Genomic DNA, 22,861 nt, shown 5'->3' on the forward strand with positions numbered 1-22,861 from the left:
AGGGTCAATATTCAAACAGGCTGATTTTCTCTTAAACCAAACCAATCTACACAACCGGCCCTGACGGTCTCCAGGCACGCTAAAACACACTGGCGGCTTTTTATCCTCTCTGGACCTTCAAAAGAAATTTACCACAATGTATTAGGGATGATTTGATTTAAAGTGAGCCTAAAATTTGGCCCTTTTCAATCCAGTCCTTATGCATGACAGGGTCTCTTACAGTGGCTTATGGAATGTTTTATGGCAGTCTGGATATTTTATTCCCCATATTAGGAAATCGCAATACGCTACATGCTAAGGCACCAAAAATGGCACCTTCTGAAATGCTGCAATCTGTGTTAGTAAGCAAGCCTCACAGCATGAAGCATTCCCACAAACCTAGGTTCGTAAAGCAGATCTTTCGCTTGAGACGAACCTAGCTGGGGGGATGCCGCAAATCACAGCCGGGAGCCGTGAAGCTGGCAGAGAAAACAGCCAATTTAGGAGGAGAGGAGGACTCTGAGTCTGACCTTTCCCTTAGATGGAGGGGACAGTGGAGGTGTGTAATGGGAGCCATCCAGTGCTCGATGATGGAGGATACACTTCAGCATCAGAAAGAAAAAAAAGGGAGGGTGGGGAGGGAGCCATGTCAACAGCACATCCTTTAAGCGTTAGCATGGATGCTATGGCATTTTAGACGTGGGGAAATAATGGACTGTCGGCTAAAGTGGGAATGGGAGAGAAAAGGAAAAGACACTGGGGGAGTGTTTGGGTGGGGGGTGGGGGGCCGCTTCGCTAACAGTAACAGCCAGCGCGGCAGTGCTTTTTGGGCAGGGAGCTGTAATTTGAAATAGAGAATAGAGTCCAGCTCAAAGGGCATTTGGAATATTATTTTTTTTTTTGACGTGCCACCTTGGTTTTAGCTTTAGTGAGGACCGCAGGGTATGACATCACATTCTTATTGCTATGGTAATGAAACATAGTGCACATTCATCTTTCAAAGTAATTTAAAGAGAATTCATATTACGCTGATCTCTGGTCAGGCCACTACCACACATTATCTGCATGAACCAAATGCATAGCTGCTGATAACACGTGCAGAATAATAATAATTCTTCAAGGTGAGAACAGGGATGACACAGCCAAATGAAGCACCCAATTTGGATGCATCGTTCACAGTTTCTAAAAAGCACTCTGTTACTCTGGTTTCTAGCAAAAGGACAGATTAATGTCCTTAGATAACATGAGGGAGAGGACAGACTATAAATGAATTCATTCTCTATTTTCACTGACCTTTTCTCTGAGCTTATATGACTCAAACTGTGAAATATGAGACAATGGTGAAATACTTTTTGTTCTTGCTGGCTGCCTCAGCTCTCTGTAACTATCTCTAGAACAAAGCCTTTGAAACATCTGCTATTGTCCATCTTGATTATGCCTCAGAAACAAACATGCATACACATGAACACATAGGTGTTTAACATAATTGCTTACTGAGGTTCTTTTCACTTCTGTCCCATTTTACTCGGGGCTTAGCAGCGCTGCACAAAACCCGTTCCCTTATTACTTCTTTACAATGCGATTTCTGTCCGAGATAACATTAACTTACATTCCTTTTCCACACATTTGGCCAGCCTTAAATTTGCATTAAGGAACCACGTAGGCTTTTGTGAATATTACAAACTGGACAATGGTCTTAAATTTACATTAAGAAAGTGATACAGGCTTTTATGAATATTTCAAGCTGGACAATGTTCCATGGAAAAGGAATGCAGGCTAATATTGTTTCACACTTGGAGCCAGCGTATTGCAGGGAAGTGATAAGGAGAGGACGGCTTGCAGTTCTGCTGGATCCTCACGGAATAGAATAGAATTTTGTGAAAAAGTGCTCGGTAAGCAATAATTGTACACCGTCTTAAGGCGTGCATTGCTAAAATGGAAGCTTGCAGTTTTGAAATGAAACCAACTTGCATTGTAGCTGTGAACAGACTCGCATTTGAAGTGAAACTACCTAATCATCAAAATGAATGTCGAGGACAAACAACTCTGTCTTGCTCCAATGAGAATGAATCTGGTCTTTATGTGCATTCTGTGAAGCACATACTTCTGAGTGGGGAAATTAGAATGGGAGTAAAGACAAATGTAGCAGAAAAAATTGCTTTGAATTTTATTGGCAATATAAGAGATAATTTTTAAACATGTTCCTTTTGTTTCTTCTTTCTGCCTCTCTCTCTCTCACACACACACACACACATACACACACAACTGCCAGTGAAATGTTAATTATATTATCAGCGGTATTAAAATGAAATAGTAGTTGCACTTCATATCAACGCCAATTATATGTCTCTGTTTATTTTGCCCATGTCAACTGACAAATCCTGATAGAGGACATTATTGCTTGCTCATTTATCCACCATGCTTTACTCCCCCTGTTGGTGCGGTGCACAACACTCGTCCCTAACCAGGGCCGCTCTTTTAAAGCGTAGATCCCAATCTCATCTGGATCCACGATATGTGAAAAACACCATTGTGTATGTGTGTGAGTACATCTGAAGTGAAAGCACCCAACACAAAATGGAGGCTCACCTGGAGCAACTCTTCATGTTTGGAACATCCTGTGGAGTTATAATTCTCTCTCTTCTGTTCTGGCACTCTCAGCTCCAGAGAGACTGGCCCAATGAACAGAATGCGAATTGCCCTTTTCTTCTCCTTGTAGACTTTTGCAAGCACTCCAATTTATTTGTGCTGGCAGACAGGCAAGTTGCTGCAATTTTAACTTACAGGTTCTTTCCCGCTCTCTGACAGCAGGTTATTTACCAGCAGAATACTAAACAGAGTTATTCCCAGCTCAGAGGCAGTTTACACGGGTTACATAGAGAAAGAGGGAAATTAGAGAAACATCAAAACTTATTTGAGATCAAAGTAATATGTATAATTATGTAGTATGCATTGAATATTTGCTTTTGGACAATTACATATTGACTGACGCTGACAACAAGCCGTGGCATTTTAAGATAATTATCCATTGTAATGGATTTAAGCTGCGACACTCGAGCAGAACACTTGCGTCCATCAGTTGCAGATGTTTAAAAATGTCAGCTGCCATTCACACTGTGTTAAATTTTAATGAACGTAGTCCCTCCACATTAACTGTTTTTTTTCCTCCTGTATAGTTACTTTGTGGTAATACAAGGCTTTGTTCCACCAGTGTTGATGCCATTTTGCTGTAATTATTTCTACTATTATGAATAGGACAAACCACTGGGCCAGCTGAGGGAACAGCACATCGCAGTGTTATTAAAAGGTTACAGGTCTGCAGCTAGAGGCCACGCCCAGGCAGATGCACTGTGTTGCATGCTGAAATGCCAGAGGGGACCTGAGCTGTCAAAACCTATTCAAGTATGAGTCTTTATACATGTCTTGTATCTTAACAACAGGTCAGTTTGGTTGTGTGTGAGTATTGATTTTTTACTTTTTAATCTCTGCGTTTTGCGGCCGCTCCCCTCTCTGTGGGACGCCTCCCACCGGCTCCAGAGCGGCCCCGGGGTCAGACAGATGCTCCGGCAGATCAATCCCCCCAGTAATGTGGGACGGCATGCGCTGAGTCTGCCCAGCTCCACAGCCATCGATCCGCATCTACTTTAGCAAATGGGTTTCTTCTTCTCCTCCCTCATGTTTTCTCTCTTCCTCTTTCCTTCGTTGTCTCTGAGCAACAAATCTTTTTTTTGCATAAAACTGGTTTTCATTTAACTTTTTCAAACACTAGTTTCCTTCCATCCAGGCATTCTTCTTTCTCCTCCACTTCCATCAACAATCCTCCCTCTCTTTGTCTATCTCACATCAAGGGAAAGCATTGTCAATTTAAAAAATAAAAATAAAAAAGCTTCTCCATTTCTCCTGAAGGAAAAAAGTTTGTTTAAAAAGAGTGTAGCAACATTTTCAAGCTTCAAGCTTTCTCTAGCTACATCCGATCAGACTAAAGGTAGCACAGCATGGAGAAGAACTATGGTATGCACACCTCTCTCCACAGACGTTTTCTAAGGGTTGTGTTATGGATAGGATCTGGGTTAGAGGTTATTTTCAAAACTTGTAGTGAATCTAAAACTCCAAATGAAAAATTGGGCTGAACCTTAACATATGTATAACGTTGCACCTCTTATGGACGCTACAGGCTACATTTTACAGGCTCCTGGGTGGGATTTTCTGATTTCATTAACCTTTACATTCCTGCAGGTCTCATTAAGCTGCTGCAGAGCTGCTGTACATCTGCCCCTGCAAATATTCTATTTTTCTGCCCCCTTTGTGACTCCAGTAGCTTTGATGCCTCATTTTAACAATCAGAACTTTTCGGAGGATTGTGACCTTTTCCCTCTGATTTTTCAAGTAGCAGAATTATGGCATATCTATAGAAGGCTGGATATATACTGAAAAGATACTGATTATAATGTGCACTTCAGGACAGCAAACAAACAGTACGTCAGACTTTAGCATCTTGCTGTAGGCAGCACAAACAATAAAGCTCCTTTTTTTACTTTTCTTTAACTGTAAACGTATCATTTGCATGATAAATATATTTATTCTGATGTACATATTTATTAAAAACCTTTAAAAGCATTTGTTTTAGGCGTATAGGTTGATGGGAGACCATGTAGTTATTAAAATGTCATGAACAGTGACGACTTAAAGGCAAAAAACTATTATCTTAAAACATTCGGTGAGGGAGCTGTGATTGTTCGAGTGTTTAATTGCTCAAAGCAATAATCAGGCCTTTGGTTCCGGTGTCATTTTTAAATACAAAAATAAATTTGTGTGAAAACTTTGCCGATAGATAATAAGGACATTTTGCGTCTAGTCTGTGTAATTGAAAGAAGCTAATTATAGACTCAAACCAAGCTGTCCTGCACATTTCATTTCACCACAGCAGACACACTTTCACAAAGGGAGGATCTTTTTAAGGAGAAAACAAGGGTGTGAGGAAGTAAGGATGAGGATGGACGGGAGAAGGGAGGAGAGTGTGTGTGTGTGTGTGTTGAGGCTGGTGGCATCAGTGGCACTGGCTGTGTATTTCTCTGGGCTGTAGCTGTGTAGAAACACCTGCGTCCCTCTGCTCTGCCCACTCCCTATAGCATAGACCACTCATCATGTGACACTCTCTCTCTCTCGCTCTCTCTCTCTCTCTGCGTGGGATCTTCCTGGCCTTAAATTAACCTTTCTTGCAGCTCCTCTGCAGAGGCGAATTAGCACCCAACATGACAACATGGCTAATGTGGTGGCAAGGTTTTCACCATGTTTTCAAACAGCAGTAACAAGCCACTGTAATCCTATTTAGATATACAGGCTTTAAATGAACTGCAAAATTTCATCACGACCATGATGACTAATCTAAGAAATAAACACTAAAGTGCTAAAGCATTTCTTTCAGAAATTAAATAAACTGACCTATGCTTGGTCCTCCCACAAATGAGTTCTTTCAAAGCGGTTCGGTGTAGAACAGCACAAAATATCATTTCAGCATTATCACTGCATGTGCAGGAGTCACACTGCAGAAAGGGCAATGTTACGTGGAACAGTTTCGTCAACTTCTGTGGCAAGAACAGCCTTTAGATGCCATAACTCTGGTTTATTGTCAACAGACTAAGTAAAGAATAGAGATATGATTATTTAACAGTGAGAGAAAGTATCATATTTTAAGTGTGCATAAGAACACAGTGTGGATAGGGCTTTATCTGGATACTTCTGTTGTTTTTGTCGTTTTGACAGAGCCCACAGACACTGTTCTACAGCCTGAACAGAACAGAGAAGTGGAAGAGGGAGTGGGGGGTGGAGGAAACGCCAAGAGAAGCTGAGAGAGACACACACATGGCACCTGTCTGACTAGGTAAACAAACTTGAAGCACTTGAAGCACTGCGGCTCTAAATGGCTATGACCAAATCTGCTCATTGATTTAAATAACGGTTTAAATCTTGATTGGCAATGTTTGCACTACGTGGTTCAAAAGAAACATTCTAACTGTTCTTATTTTCCAGGACATTTACCAGAGGAAGATTAGATCAGCACAAAAGAGATTGCTGCAATGTGTTTATAATGACATTTTTAAAATTGTAATATAAATTTAAATGATAATAATTCAATATCAGTTTTTCCAATGCCATGCAGCCCTAGATGCCAAGGTCCTCAAGGGGGGACCTAGGCAAGTTTTCAGTGATATTCTAGTTAAAAGTGCCAGTATCTCCTATAGTAAACTGGACATGTTGAATATGACAGTGACGTAGCACTTGCTATCGCTTGAACATTGGCTTGAATACACAACAGAATAACTGCAACTAATTTATACATTATGTGTATAAGCTTCCGTATGCATGCAATAATAAATATGTGAATTTGTGTGCTGCATGTTCTCGTTTGGTTGAACTGGACTGTTTCCCGTTTGCTGTGCTGCTGATGGCGCATTTGTAAATACAGCAAAGATAAATCATTTTAAAGATAACGAATATTGCTTTCGTTTTATAGTGTGTTCACTTTTGGTCAAACAGGAGAGTTTCTGACTTCCAGTCATTACTCTGCTCTGCTGGACAACATACCCAACGGGGGTGGAAAAGCCCTGAGAAGTGATTTCTGCCCCAGTCCTGTCCAGGCCACCAGAGGACGCCTGGCTTCATTTGGACATTGGCTGCTACCCAGCTCTGTGCCAAGGCAAGCAGAAAATTGGTGAGCATCTTGATTCTGGGATGACACTTGAATTTGTGTGGCTCCAGTGCCCAGCTCTCTCTGCTCTGGCTCCCAGCTGAAATGTGAGAGATTCTGGCCTGCTGCCTGGCCAGCCACAAGCCATAGGGCTCCTGTCCTTCAGTGTCTAGGGGGACACAGCTTGCTAGGCCCAGCCACCAGCCACACACAAATGCATGAATGCAGAGGTTTTTATCCAGTCCTAGGATGCGAGTCCATACATATGTCTCATACATGTACTACGTACGAATATGGATTGGTTTCCTAGACAGGGACTATGCCTAGTGCTAGTTACAAAATTACGTTTGTGCTACTCCTGACATTACAGACTGCCACTATTTTTCTTGCTTTCCAACAAAGCACATATTTGTCAGGAAAGCATATGAAAACAAACCAAAACTACTTTCAGAGGTTCTGAGGATATATAAAGAAAACATCAGCTCATTTTGATCATTAGTATTGTTGTAATCACTATGAAAACTAAACTATTATGAGTAACACCAGTATATTGACGGAAATTGAGCATCACACTGTATGCGACTGTGGATTCAGAGAAATTAGTCATCTGCACTACGGGACTTAGCTGTGAGTGACTTCAACTGTTCCCAGATTTGAAGTAAGAGCTCTGTGGAAAGCGATTTTCTGATGATAGCGATAAATGATAACACACACACACACACACTCACACTCACACCCAGTGACAACACATTGTCCACACGCCTTAAACCTAGCTGCCCATTATTTCCAATAATGCTGCATGTATTTCTGAGGCTGCAGAGAAAGCCTCATTAGATGAAATGACATGCTACCTTTGAATCAAAACACATATAATAGCTGAAAATTCAGAGGATGTGGAGCTATTTCTGTCTGTAGCCCGGTGTTATTAGGAAAACAAGGTTCATATGCAGGGTGATGATCAAAGAGACAGAGAAAGTAGTGTGTGTGTGTGTGTATGTGAAAGTGTGTGTGTGTGTTATCATGCATTTGTCTACCAACCAGACTATGATTTACAGTGACAGGCTCATGGATACTAGAGCTGTCACTATTGATTGTATTATTAATCATGCAATATGTTGATAATGTTAATGATTAATTAAGTAGTCAGATCTGTTTACCTTCAAAATACATTAAAGTGGACATATTATGCCCCATGGGCGGCACGGTGGTGCAGCAGGTAGTGTCACAGCTCCAGGGACATGGAGGTTGTGGGTTTCATTCCTGCTCTGGTTGACTGTCTATGAGGAGTTTAGTGTGTTCTCCCTGTGTCTGCGTGGGTTTCCTCCGGGTGCTCCGGTTTCCTCCCACAGTCCAAAAAACACACACTGGTAGGCGAATTGGCGACTGTGAGTATGTGTGTGTGTGTTGCCCTGTGAAGGACAGGGTGTGTTCCTGCCTTGCGCCCAATGATTCCAGGTAGGCTCTGGACCCACCGCGACCCTGAACTGGATAAGCGCTTACAGATAATGAATGAATGAATGAATACTATGCCCCTTTTCCACAAGCTCCCTTGGGTCTTGTGACATGCTCTGGTCAAATACCACAAAGATCAAGCATCACAGCACCGTAAACCCCTGTCATAACAACTCTGTTAAGAATGACTGGTTTCAGTGCCTGTTCATTTAAAGCAACTGTTTACCCCAACACGAGTGCACACAAGTGAGAAGAGAGCTACTGACTCTTAATTTTTAGCCATTATTGCTTGGTTCTCCTTCTTCTCTTTTGTAGGTTTTTGAAATATTTTTACAGTACAGTTACTTTTCCACTCTATGCCAAAAATACATTTGTGTCATTCACCAGCCTTTTTCTTACTGTAGAGGAGACCAAAAGTGTTATCCTTATGAAATCCTGCCAATACAGAAAGTCAATTTTCACATTTTTTAGACAAAATTTTTAAACAGGGTCTAATTGGTTTTTAATTTAACAGCTCTACTAGATGCACTCTTCATCCCATCTCTTGATTTCCTTTGTTACATGTTCATTCTAGAACTCTAGAGCAAATTACAACCACACACATACCCACACGCGCATGCACACTATGTCTCTCAGGGCTGTGTAGCAGCCTCTGCATTAATGTAAAGGTGACCTTACTGGAGGAACACAGGGAAATCTCTGCTTTACCACGCCTCTCTTAGCACGAGGTTAGGAGATCGCTGTGCTTTACTTTCATTCTGTGCATGCAATTCATTGGGCTGTAGCTACAGCATTTGTTTGTGTGTGTGTGTGTTTGTGTGTATTAAATTTTGTCTGTGCGTGCACTTGGCTGCGCTGTGTCAGCTCCAGGTGCTGTGTTGACATGGCTGCAGGTAGCTGGCAGGTAGCAGAATGCTGGTGCACCTGTGCAGCCTCTCTCTGTCACGCTCCACTAGCTCACTCCCCCCCACACAAACAAACACACACACACACACACACACACACACACACACACACACACACACACACACACACACACACACACACCATCTAACCAGCTTCATCTCACCTGCTTCAGCCTCTGCTTTATTCTGTTCAGACTAAAGCATGTGAAGAAAACATTTAATTGTAATTTTTCAGATCAATACTGTTCTCTGATCTCAATTACAGTAGTTTTCTGTCAATTATGTTTTAGTCAATAATATTAGGACATCCTGTATTTTGTTAGGCGTGGTTGTTACTGTGCATGCATCACCGGGGTATTTGGTTGCTTCTGATCTGCAGTCAGTGATAAATGATACAAAAAAGATTCATTTTTGCCCACTTAAATCTACTAACTTAACACTGCAGCTGTTGCAGTTTGAAATGTACAAGTTTAAATTGCTACTGTGATAAAAAAACAATATAAATATAATTTCTCCAAAAATGATATTGTCATAGAAGATGGCACCACTCACACCTACTACTTTATAGAAATAAATGATATTATATTTCTTATTTGTTTTATATTATAATTATTTTGTATTTACTATCATTATATATAACTTTATAAAGCACCACACTTACTGAGAAGGCATTAGTTTAATTATATATAATTATCTTAGCTGCCTAAGACTAGTACTGTATATTTTATAATTAAATATCAACACTAAATAAAGGGTTGTTGTAAAATTACATAACAAATAGCTTTCTTCAAAAATATTCATCAGATGGTTCTCTAGAGATCACTTGCTGTAAATGAGACATAAATAGACAGAGAAACATTTAGAGGATTACAGAACCTCCATGTCACATAAAATGTCTAGAACAAACTGTTAAATGTGACAGAACAGTGCTAATACTTGTTCATTGTAGACCTTTTATGTCATAGGTAGATTAAACAGCATTTACTGAAGTTGTTCATTACTCAGTTAACATTTACACAACAATCCTTGAATATGTTATTGGGTTGTTTACATTACAAGTGTAGCATTGTTGAAATTCATGGTTTGTTAAGTTAACTAACGCAGGTGTCTCCTAGTTAACAATGTTATAATTATGTCAGTAAAAGAAAACCTTACTGTGAAGTACTACCAGTTTAAAGTAATAATGAAAAAAGGAAATGATGACAAGCTTTTTATATAACAGCAATGAAGTGAAGCATTCCAGTTAATCATAATGAAGCTTTAATTTAGAGTTAAATTCTTGTTAGAAGTAACAGGAACTGTCGAGTTAGTAAAATAAAGATAAATACCTTTTGTTATGAATGGCACATACCTCTCCCTGTATTTTCCTTTTAATTATGCTCCCCTTTTAAGCCATTAAGATAATATTTGTTCATTACAGCAAGGTATTAAAAGCTGTACAAAGAGCCTGCAAGGAAGGGAGTGGGTGGGGGTGGAGGTACGATGGAGAAAAAAAAGAGCTGACTGCAGCCTCATGGCTGGGCAGATGAGGGGTCCTTAACACACACACACACACACACACACACACACACACACACACACACACACACACACACAGGCCCAGTGCTGCTGAAATCGAGCTAATCCAATCTCAGCCTCCTCATCTTCCGACAGCTGCTCCTCACATTTCCACTACCCAGTCTTTTTCCTTCATTAACACTCTTTTCTCTGACTGCTCTTTCTTCCTCTCTCTCTCTTTTCCACCCACACTCTTTCCTATTTCACCACTCCCTCTTTCTCATCCACTTTCACTTGTTCTTCCTTCAGGTCTCTATTCATACTGTCCACTTGACAAAAAATCACCATCTACTTTTTATTATTTTTATTTTTTTCAGGCCCTGCACATTCCTGTATTCCAAAGTATTCCAATAAGACCTTTCAGAGATTTTAGGAAACTTTCCCAGAAGAAGATAAACACAGACCTCGGACCATACACTGATCAGCCATAACATTAAAATAACGTCCTTCCTCAGTGTCTTTTTCATCAGATCCACTGACCCCTGAGGTGCATGTTGTAGTTCTACTATTACAGGCTGTAGTCCATCTGTTGCTCTGCATACTTGGTTAACCCTTGGTATAATCTTTTTGATTATGTAGACAGAGTTTACTGAATAACCTCCTGCCCACTTTCCAACTGTTACTTTTGAAGGGTACCCTTTGATGCCTAACCTGCCCTCCTGTATTTCACCCAATAATAAGCCATCACACAAACACACGCACACAAGGGTACATCTCATCACATGAAGCCAATTTAGTTATTGATTTAAATCTGTGCTGAAGCCCATCAATCAGGCAGAAGAGCAAAGCTCGGCATCTGTTTTCAAAATGGGGCACAGTGGTAATAGATACGAGATTGAATGAGTAATTAGCAGGAGCAGACGTATTAATATATGGCATAAATTGTAATGTTTAAAGAGACAGAAAAGTGTCAGGAGATGCTCTGTCTGCAAATATTCTCTAGCAGGTCTTCTCTGGGCTCAGAGATTTACATTTTACATTTTACAAAAAGCTAATTCTGTGCGTCTTGTATTAGGTTCCATTTTCGAGTTCTAGCTTTAACCAGCCTTTGTTTCTAAAAACGTACCTCATCAGAAACATCCTTTGTTAAAACTTGACATTTATAGAAGCACCAAGAAAAACAAAGCTAACTAACAAAGTGGACAGAAGCTGCCTGAGGCTTATTGAGTCTGCATGATAAGAGATCAACCTGGCTTTGTCTCAACAACCAATACACATATTTGATCAAAACAATACTGTGCTGTAGTTACTGCTGCTACTGAGAAACATGTCTGTCTGTGTGCACACTCTCAGTTCCGTAATTGGACATTGTGTGCTTCCTGAGAGAGGATACGGAATATAAACGGGTAAAAGGGTAGGAGAATTCTTGTACAATCAATATGAGCCCCAACTATGATCTGTAACGTATAACAGGGTGCAGTATGTTTGTTTTTGAAGTTTGGAGTATTGTTCAAAGACCCAAACAGCTGTGCTAGAATTTGCTGGAAACTTCAACCCCTCCCCTCCCCACATCTCTTATGATCAAATATACTTTCTCATACGCAGTAACAAGACTGAACTTATAAACTTTACTGATACTATAATATAATAGCATTAACTGGCTAAAATGTTATCCACAAAGAGGGACAAAATAAAATGTTTCCACTGTTTAAACTAACCTAGATGTGCCTTTATATTTATATGAACATTTGCTAAATGGTTCCTATTTTCAGTTTTAAAGTAAACTAGGACATTCTGATCTGCCTCTGTGTTGAAGATAAAAATGGCAATGTGTTCTGTGTGTAGAAAGTGTGACATGTCAATGTGGATAGGAAAAAAATAAATAAGTGTATAGGAGCGGGAAAAAAAGAATAAACGGTTGGAAATAGAAGTGAAATACAACAAAAAGAGATCGACCAATATACAAATTATTTAGGGCACATGCCTTAAAAGCATAAGTAAATAAATAAATACATAGATAGATGTATTTTGGCAAAGCTCGTTTGACCTCAATTAGTTGACAAACCTCCTCCTGTAGGCCATTAACTGCCAATGTACTGTCTATTTATCTGGTGTAGTTCTATTTAAGTGCAGGATATGGATTGTCATTCAATTTAATAAAACAATGAACAACGTCTTTGTCTCTGAATTATGGGTCAGATTATGCAGACGTGTATTGAGGTATAAAGCAGCATCTGCTGCAGCAAAGAGACAAAAAGAACCTAATGGAGTCTCATGGCAGAGGAGATAACTCCCCTGCAGAATCTCAACGAAAGCACCAAATGTGGCATGCATTCAAAATAGCAGATTAATCTTCCACTACTGAGCTATAGTGTAATTGAAAATGCCCACAGGGGACAATTGATGCTCATATAGTATATGCCAGGAAATATATAGGGTTATCCATGCATCCATCCATTCTGAAACAGAGCTGCACCAGGATGATGGCTTGTTTTTAAACTCTGCTGTGTAAATGACTCTCTTAGTGTTTGGCATGTTGCTGTCTGTAATGTGGTACATGGTTTGTGTTGAACCACTATCACGCAGTAAGTAAACCTGTTGCATGTAAATGAAGGCTGAAAGACATTTTGTGGAAAAAATAACGTTTGCTCTGAGACAAGACGGCAACTTGTGCTGAGGGTCTGCTCTCACTGTTAATCAAGCTAACTCCAGCTGACAGCGAGATAACAATATCTTCAGCCACAGGAGAGGCAGGGGCAAGATTTCATGCAATACAGTCCCTTCGTGAAATGCCAGCAGTGGTATCTATGGTTACTATTTTGATCAAAATGTTTTTTGCGGTGCTACCATTTGCCCTTTCTCTGTCAGGTTGCATTGTGGCCATGTGTTACAGACTGGTGACCCTTACCCTCTATGAACTTTGACCCCAAACAACTAATGTTCAGAGAGCAGAACTATCTTTGACATTTATACCCACTGTTCCCTTCTGTTCTCGGTTCAAGCCTTTTCTACTTTCTGCTTTTGGCTGCTTACGTTTCGTCTCCTTAAGCTACAGAGAAGATTTATAAATCAGGTTCATAAACCGATATCATGATGATTCTTGCAGCATCTGGAAAAAGAGGGATTAATTCCATTGTGCTCACTGCAGTGATATATTTTTAAAGTATAATTCACTCAATTTTCATTTTAAAAAAATCTCATATTCATTTAATGGGATTATATTGCAATATGTATCACCTGCATACACCAGCGTACTAAAATTTCAAACCGTACTGGTAATAAGCTGCAATTGTATGTTCGCTGGTTCCTTAAAACAAATCGTGTTTCATGGAAAGGTCTCTGTAATTCAAAACTAAGGGGCATCCCATTAGAATAGTTGTTTTGAAAGAGGGTGGCCTGACATATTTGTATTAATTTTATCAAAATAATGGGAATTTGCATGTGTACATGCATTCATGCTTTCTGCTTGCCTTTACTATTCATTTAAAAAGAAGAACATATTCAGGTTCTAACTTTAGTTGTGTTGTAAAGTGTATTAATTCTAGATGTTACTGTTTCAAATCAAATTTATTATTTCATGTAACATAAAAAACGCTTTAGAACGCCAGCAACGATGCAAATGTCAGCCCATTTTGTGAGTGACCTTGAGATGTCCTTTAGTGCCCTGTGGAAGTGGGTTTATTGGCGAGTGGTGGGGGGCTGCAGTGTGCAGGGTTGAGCTAGTGATAGCTAGCCGTGAAGGCTTGCCTCCTGCTGCCTCTGCTGCTGCTGTCTTTTCCTGGGGTGCAAAATGTAGATCAGAGAAATGTGCAGTTTGTGCACAGTCTCAGGAGAGGCTGCCACTCAAATCCAAACGTCTGTATGAATACCAAAACACACAGGCAGAGAGAGGGAGAAAGAGAGAGAGAGAGAGAGAGAGAGAGAGAGAGAGAGAGAGAGAGAGGGAGGGAGGGAGGACAATAAGGGCCGAGAAAGACAAAGAAAAAGCTGAAGAGAGAGAGAGAGAGAGAGAGAGAGAGAGGGAGGAAATAGAAGAACGCAAGGCAAAAATAAAAGAAAATATTCCTTCCACATGTGTGGATGTGTCTTTATGACAGTTTCCTTTGCCTTTATTGAGGCACACTGGAATATGAGTTTAAAGAGGCAGCAGTAGGTGAGACACAGGGAACAGAACCTTTTTTGGAAGTGGGTAGTGTGCGTACATGTATGTAGGGTGTGTGTGCGCATGTGAGCGAGTGTATCCAGCTGATTATCGCCTGTCTGTGCGTGGCACTTTGAATTTGCGCCAGAGGAATTAGGCTCGTGCTTGTGAAGCCTTCTCCCTTAAGAGCTCTCTCTCTCTGTCTCTCTCTGTCTGTCTCTCTCTCACTCGCTCGCTCGCCTCAGCTATCTGCAGGGAGAATGGAGATGAATAAATGAGAGAAATCACTGTGGAAGCCTATTAAAATTTTAACTAAATCGTTTTGTTGGTATTCATGTATATTTAGCCTTTGCACAAAATGAAGGCTACTTAAAAAAGAAAGGCAATGATTGAGACAATGCTCCCAAGCAGATTTTGTTTGAATAGACATGGCGTATTAACCTTTGCTTATCTAAGATAATTTGCCATCTGAAATATGTCAAGACTTCCAAAATTACCCCACTTAATTTCTGTGCCAACGGAACTTCACAAGGCCTTTAGAATCACGAGCCCCTTTTTAACACAGGCTTAAAAGAAAACAAAAACCTGAATCTGAAAAATGAAACAAAGGACAACATCTGTTTACAACATGTAAAATACAGTACTTTCATCGTATGGAAAAAGGCCTATGGAACTCATTAGGACCTGAGCTACACTTCTTGGTTTTCCAGTCACACCCTGAGAATTGATGCTTATCACATACTCACAATAATAATTATATTAACAGTAATCACATAAAATAATGAGTGACGACATGAAGTGACAGTAACAAACAAACAAATAAACAAAGAGATCAATATCTGCCTGCTGTTTGAATAACAGTACATTAATACATCTGTGGCACCAGAGAATATGACCTGACCTAGACTACGATATTCAGTATGAGACGCAGACTCAATGCAGTTATGCCTGAGTCTCCATCGTCCTTGCCTAAACATATAAAAGCCATGGGGCCAGAGGTTTGAAATATCCTTATTTTTCAGTAATATTCATGTAAGAATAATGCTTTAGGTGTGTTTTTCTTCTTACCACTGCTGCAATCTTGGAATGCCTATGCATGCATTTAAAGCATCTCCTGCCTGTCCTCCCTATTCAGCCTGTTCTCGCTGACCACACGTCCAGTCCATGAGCCGATCTGTATCTGTTGTGTCTTTGAAGATCTGTTCACATGTCAGTCATGATGTCTCATGGTTTCAGTTGCATATTCAGATTATGGAGCTGGGTACAGCATAATAAAAAAACATGTATGAGCGTATTACAGTGTAGAAGCTATCATCTAAACTATGACACTTAATTGACTTCTGTATGTTGTAGTGATAATGAATACAAGGCAGTTGCTGTAAGAGTAACACAGTTACTTTTAACTGTGGCCTGTTGCTGGAATTATATGAATCTAACGTCATACACTGCATTGACGTAGTCCTTTTGTTCAAATGAACAAAATAAAACCTTCACTAATAAAATGCAATCGCTGTTGGTGGTTGTGCATTTAAGAGAGGTGCATGTGTGGTACCTATTAGAGGTAGAGTTGTGTTATTCTTTCGGGTGGAAGCTCTACAGCGCCACCATCTGAGGCCAAGAGGGAAAAGCACTGTGAAAAGTGCTTTTAAAAACATCCAGCTTCTCTCTTGCAGTAGAACAGTTATGGATGGATGCAGTAGTGACATGCATCTCCTGAGTATATACAGCAGTAGAGAAACAACTTCAGCTCCTTCTTACTTTCTTTTTCCACTCTGTATTTCTTATTCTTTTAATTCACTCTTGTTCACTACCATTCCCTCACTTTCTGACAAATCAAGTGGCCTCCTGTGTCAGGTCGCTGTCATGTGCAGTCACGCTATGTGGAAAAAGGGGTGCAAACACTTTCACCCAGCCATTGCACATACTAGGGCTGTTTTCTCACCCCTGCTGCTTGGTCCTGAGAGCTCAGCGGTCACTCTCTCTCTCTCTTTCTCTCTCACTGCTGCCCACCTGCGCCCTGATCCTCTGCCTCTTAATATTCAGTCTAGCCACAGACTTATTAGCATTGATATGCAACCTTGGAGCTGGACAACAAAGGAGAAAAACCCAGGAGTAGAGTGGCGTGGCTTGCGTACAGGAGGAGGAAGGATGGAAAAAAAGGAGGGAAGGAGAGTGGAAACTAAAGGGTGAAAAAAAGAGGAGAAATGGAGGAGAAAACAAAAGAGAGGTAGCAAAAAAATAAAAAAGCAGAAGAAAGGAAGGAAAAGTAGAGAGGAGAAGAGTGGAGAGAGGATTGGTCCAGAAAGCAGAAGGCGGGTAGGTTGTGCTCAGTGGTCAGTGGCTGCTCTTCCTGTGACAAGGTACTGCGGAGGAGGAGGAGGAGGAGGATGAGTTTTAATCAATTCAGAATTTAAAATAGTGTAGGAAGTCTCTCTCTCTCTCACTTTTCTGTCTCCACCTCTACGCCCCCTGAATCCTTCAACACTCACTGATGGACAAGCTCCCTCACTACTCCACGGCATCACTCAATTGTACCACATATACATGTATTTTATATATATATATACAGGGACAGCAGGATTCTTGGTTTGGAAACACTCTTATTTCAATTAGAATTTTCAGTGTGTGTTAAATCCCACAAGCGCAAACAGTCAATTATTTTCCTAAAATAATAAAAAAACAAATCAGAGAGAGTGAGGGGAAAAAAGAATAATGCTGCCCACATTTTGGATGCAAATAGCCAAGCTGTAGAATTCCCAAAGCAGTGGAGGAGGACACCATTTTAAAACCCGCTCCAATGCCATCTAGTTTTTGACAGTCGTGTGATCCTGTTAAAAAATGCATGCAAGCAACGTTAGCCATCAGTGCCCATCCTACTCTTCTGAACATTGTAGTAAATATACAAAGAAGTGTCTTCTGATTAAATGTAGTTTTGTCAGCTTTGCTACTCCCTCACACCCCCCCCCCCCCACCTCTTTCTATGTCTCTCTCTCAGTCTCTCTCATGGGGTGAGTTCGTTCCAGGCAGGCACAGTCTCCCACTAGCCTGGTGACAGTCGGGAGAGGCAGCCTCTGAGCCTTTAGTCAACAATGGATGCACACACACGCTTACACACATGCTTACACACACACATCCACACAGAGCAGGCAAACTGCAGCCTTCCCTATCCCTGCCATTGTAATATTTACCCAAACCGTAATACTCACACAGCCGGTGATTTTCACACATTTACACAAAGGAATATGCATAGATTTAAATGTAAACTGAAACCCAGTTTGCACGCTCACAAGTAAACACACACACACACACTCGCTCACTCACTCTCCCATACTGGGTCACTCCCACTCGCACTCATTTACAAACTTACGCTTCAGAATGCTCAGTGCCATGCAGTTATGCAATACGCTGCATCTGCATCCCGCATCATCACCAACCTATTCCTGCACATTCACAGAACTACAAAACACCAAAACGTGCACATTAGAAAAGCGCTGGGTTAAAGATGTGTAAATCAATACTGAGGGGTTTGGCACACACTGTATAGGGGGAGAAGAAGAGGAACAAAGGCGAGCGTTACCTAAAGGTGTTCATTAAGATTCTGCACACCTCTTTGGTCGTAAAACAGGTTTTAAAACCTGGCAGCACACCCCGCAGCCCTTTATCCTCCATGCCTTTCCTGTCCTTTCCCCTCCTCTCCTCCTGAACCACTTCTTCCCTTTCCCTTGTTCCACCCTTATTTTTTATTTCCACAGCCCGGATGCACCTTCGTGTAGGTGAGGACTATGACGGCTGGGTTCAGATTGAAGCAGAAGGGATCTGAGACACTTCCAGACACAAGGAAAGAGCGAGAGGAAGCGGTAGGCTCTCTAGTGCAGGCACTGCAGCTGCAAGCAATGAAATATGGCAAGGGCAACACACGCACACTCACAGACACGCACACCCCCGACAAAAATCACTGCAGCATCCTTACCATTTTAAACCCATTCCACTCCATTTGTGAGCCAGCGAGCACAGTTCTCTCCCGCAGCTGTGCGAATGTCCCCCTCTCACTCTCTGAGCTCTCTCTCTCTCTCCCTCTCTCTCTGTAAGTGTCTCAGCGGTGGCGAGGCAGCGTGCGGCCAGCCAGAGAGAGAGTGGGCATTCCTTCTCGGAGCGCAGCTGCTTGTGAATGCACAGGCTTCGGCATGAGCCAAATGCTGCAGCCCCCCGCTCCCCTCGCTCCCTCCTCATTGGTGAGGTCACTAGCAGCCCCCTCCTCCCTCTGTGCTTTCACTGGCTGCCTTGTCCGCTCGTCATCTGCACTCCCCCCCTTGTAAAAAATTAACACCTTCGCTCTGGCAGCCTAGCAGACAGGAGGAGCACTGATCCTGCCTTTAGCTAAAGAAAAGCCCCCCTTCTTTTCCTCTCCCTGCCTTTCCTTCCATACCACCAAAAGCAATCAATCGCTGCTGAGGTCCGTGCTTGAGTGAGCGCAATGAGAGACTGCACTTACAGGCACTACGCTGATAGGATGCCTGCACAGCACAGGGCACATAAATTAACCACTAATGTATGCGTACTAAAAGCACTAAAAGGGAGGCACTGATTTCAGCAGGATGTTTTCTTTTCTGAAAACGCCAACCACAGAAGATTGCTATGTAAAATTTACATAAAGCTGGTGTAGATTTCTAGAAGCAGCCCCTCTTGCTAGTCTAGAAGGTCAGAGACATGGTTTTCAAAACTTCAAATTAAATAATCAATAACCCAAGAGGATTCTCCCAGTGTTTCCAAAGACATTGAAAATGTACTGACAATAAAAGCACACTTTACTGTCATTTCACTGCAGCTGCAAATGGCTCTCACATCACATTCAAAGTGCATTAATACATACTACCTCTCTGATAACAACGTGTTCGCTGTAATAACGGTGTTGCTCGTGTTAAAAGCGTATTGTATGCTAAGTGCTCATATAACCTGCACCGTTTTATGCAGCAGAGTGGATAACAGGGTGTCGTGGACCCGAGAAAAGCGAGTTCCTCTGTAGCGGAGTACAACAATCACATGCGCACTCTAACACGAGGAGGATATTAAACACACACACCTCAGTATTACACAAGTGTCCACACTGGTTTTGCTATACGTGCGAGGACTTCAATGGACTTCGGCATCAAATTAGACAAGTAATAGATACAAGCGTGCACTTGCGGCTTTTCAAGAGAACAGCAACAATGTCAAGAACAGTTAAACACACACACACACACACACCAGTGCTATAAGAATTACACCTGAGAGAGCAAGTCTGCATTATGTTCTGTCCTCGTCCCTTTCATAGTAATGAAGATAACAGACACTAATTCACAAGGCTGTATAACTTTCTGAGGTAAACAGCAGCTATTACGCTAAATATTATTTAATGTATTTATTACAAAAATGAGCCCCTTTACAAAGAAAACCAGACACCAGTCCTGCAACAAAACAACCCAGGCCACACTACTCACCATGACCATTCTTGTTTCTGAGGTGTGAAGAGGGGAAAAAACAATAGGAGCCGTCGACTGTTCTCTTCAGGCGGAGACTACACCATACACTGAGGATAAATTAGTCTAAACGCTACAGCGAGCTCCGTGTGTGTGTGTGTGTGTGTGAGCGAGAGAGAGAGAGAGAGAGAGAGAGAGAGAGAGAGAGAGAGAGAGAGAGCGGGAAAGAGAGGGCAGCGACGGCCGTGACAGATGTGTCCGACACTAAAAAATAAACGACGCCGTTCCACTGTCAACTCCAGGGCGCGAGAACGAGGGAAACGGACGAGGAATAAAACGGTTACAAAAGAAAAATAAAATCAACAGAAATCGGAATGCTCGCCGCCGCGCCTGACTCGGTACAGCTAGGTACATTTCCTTCGCACCATTTATGGAGCGTAGCGGCGGTCTCGTGCGCACTGTGATTGGTTGAGTGTAGGCAGAGTGGCGCGCGCGTGGATGGGAAGATTAGCACCGCGCGTTTTCCTCCCCACTCGTTTTCCAGCCTGCCCCGCCCCTCAGCGCCACTATTGGCCATTAGTTCATTTTCACAAGTATGTGAAAACAGCTGTATTGCTACAAGCCCGGCCCTGCTGCTCTCTGATTGGCGGGCAAACCCTGAGTGTAGGTTATTAGCCAATCCAAACACACCTGTCGGAATACGGGTGTAAAAAAAAACTAAAAAAAAAATCAGCGTGTGTCAGTAGGGGTCTGTAGGGGGCAAAAAACGGGAAAGCTCGAGGTACCGCTGCTGCTCTCGTGCTGGTTAACGCCCTTCACTGGACCCCAATGACGGGTGGAGCGGAGTTTGGCGAGAGCTACGCGGAGGACACATGCCCGTGACTACAACATCTACAGACAAAAAAAAAAAATCAGCGGAGAAGAAATATAGAGCACAATGCGCTTTAAGCACTTAATGCCAGTGATTTTGATCTGTTAAATATATTGGGATAATGTATATTTTATAGACCAACTTTTAAAAGAACCCCTTTCGTACCTTCAGATCATGTGTGTGTGAAGTGTTCATTAATATTCTAGGAGACATTCAGGCACGAGATAAGCAGTCAACGCCAACGCTGAACATTTCTGCTATAAAGATGCAGTGTTAAAAACACAGCCTCAGAAACAGACTCGGGGAGGCATTTTTTACGTCATAACCCTAAGGATGAACCTGCCCTGTTGAGCTTTTGAGCAGATGCGTATTAATCGATCTGCACATTCTGAATGAAGGCAAATGTAAAGAGTAACGTTTGGACCACTTTAAGGGCATTAATGCAACATTTTTCTTGGAAATAATATCTGAATATGGAATTCTGATCAAAAGAGGTGAGTTTCTAGGGGCTACTTTAATTTGTTTTCCTTGTTAATAGCACTGCAAGGATTCCTCATTCACTAGGAGACCTACATTTTTTTCTAAAGATAAAGTAAAAAGTCACTGTTTATAGTCACTGCAAGTAAACATGTCTTTGTCTTACATGGTCTTTGACACGCTGTCCCACATGACCTAAAAGTCCCTTAACACCTAAACGCACATGCTCGCTTTTCCGTTCCGTTCATGCTGCAGACGTCAAACAGTCTATGGAAAATATTAAAGTTAAGTGAAGGAAATCCCCGTAAGGCATCCTCCTGTGTTCCTCAGTTTCCCGCCCTCTCTGGCTCGAGCCGCAAGCGCTGCTCACAAAAAGTAACGGTGCCATATTCCAGTGCCTCGGCCACGCATGCGCACTTGGCTCCATTGGGCCTCTGGTGTTTGTTTTTTTTGGGGCGGGAAAAATTTATGGCGTTTAACGACACTACCGCCACAGTTAGAGCAGAAGACGGGACTGGAGGTTAGTTGGTGAAAATAAACAGAGTTATTGGTCCACATATTGTTGCGTTTTGAACATTTGTGTTGTTGTAAGGGGCCACGTTTGCAGCTTTGTTCCCAGAGAACAGTCAATAGACCGCGGAGTGAGAAGTAGGCTGCTCTTTACATGTTGTTCAGTTAGCCTAGTAAATTATTTTGTTTTGTCATCTCAAAATAAGTCAGAGTAATAAATATGTTGTCCCCGATATGGGCCCAGCAAATAAATTTTGAAAATAATATATGTATGGAATGTATAGGACTCTATATACGGACTAACGTTAGAATTAAGAAACTGAAACTCGGACCTCTAAACCCAGCTCTTACCGCCCTTGCTCTACCTGCAGAAACAAAGCATGACGTCCCCCGGTGCTGCTCTCACAGCTTGATGAGAATGAGTGTTGGCATGAGGGTCCAGCAGCCGTGTTAAATATGAAAGAGATTTCTCAGTGGACACACAAGCCTCCCACACGTGTCGACGACCTCAAAAAACTCAGCTATGTGTACGTCCCCAGGTTAGTACTGAATGTGTGTGTGTGAGTTGCTTTTTCTCATCGTGCACATGATAAGTGATCAGGCATGACGATCACTTAGGCACCATCAGAATTCTAGAGTAACCGCTTATAATGTACATGTTAGTTTCTCAGTAGTGACTGATTAATAAGTCTGTATTAGCACCTGTGCTAACTCCATAAACCCTACAAAGTAAGTACATGTTAATCCTTTATTTCCCAGCATCCATAATATTAAACACCTCCCTGGGCAAGATTTTTGCTTTAACAACACTGATGGAATACATTTGTATGGTGGAAATGTGTATGCTTTGCTTGTCTTTGTGTAAAGTGTTTGAACTGTTATCTC

General features: G+C 41.7%; 2 protein-coding genes across 10 annotated transcripts in view; one reads left to right on the forward strand and one right to left on the reverse strand.

Moving 5' to 3' along the window:
• Nucleotides 1-22,861, reverse strand: part of elavl4 (ELAV like neuron-specific RNA binding protein 4) — a 94,708-nt gene that overhangs the window by 52,235 nt on the left and 19,612 nt on the right. For 2 of the 5 annotated variants that reach the window (XM_066644745.1, XM_066644743.1), the window contains exon 1: nucleotides 18,633-18,795. The exons of 1 other annotated variant lie outside the window; for it this stretch is intronic. In XM_066644745.1, coding sequence (XP_066500842.1) covers nucleotides 18,633-18,656 — 24 coding nt within the window. In that variant the 5' untranslated portion in view covers nucleotides 18,657-18,795. Of the gene's footprint in view, nucleotides 1-18,632; nucleotides 18,796-20,139; nucleotides 20,564-22,861 lie in introns of those variants that run through there. 2 more of the 5 variants (XM_066644744.1, XM_066644746.1) reach the window with 2 other exon arrangements.
• Nucleotides 22,376-22,861, forward strand: part of LOC136666513 (cytosolic carboxypeptidase 6-like) — a 416,314-nt gene continuing 415,828 nt past the window's right edge. For 4 of the 5 annotated variants that reach the window (XM_066644737.1, XM_066644734.1, XM_066644730.1 and 1 more), the window contains exon 1: nucleotides 22,376-22,515. The gene's annotated coding sequence lies outside the window, so the exon portion shown is untranslated. The remainder of the gene's footprint in view (nucleotides 22,516-22,861) is intronic. The other variant, XM_066644732.1, reaches the window with a different exon arrangement.

The sequence above is a fragment of the Hoplias malabaricus genome, chromosome 14 (genome assembly GCF_029633855.1).
Source record: "Hoplias malabaricus isolate fHopMal1 chromosome 14, fHopMal1.hap1, whole genome shotgun sequence".
NCBI classification, from domain to species: Eukaryota; Metazoa; Chordata; class Actinopteri; order Characiformes; family Erythrinidae; genus Hoplias; species Hoplias malabaricus.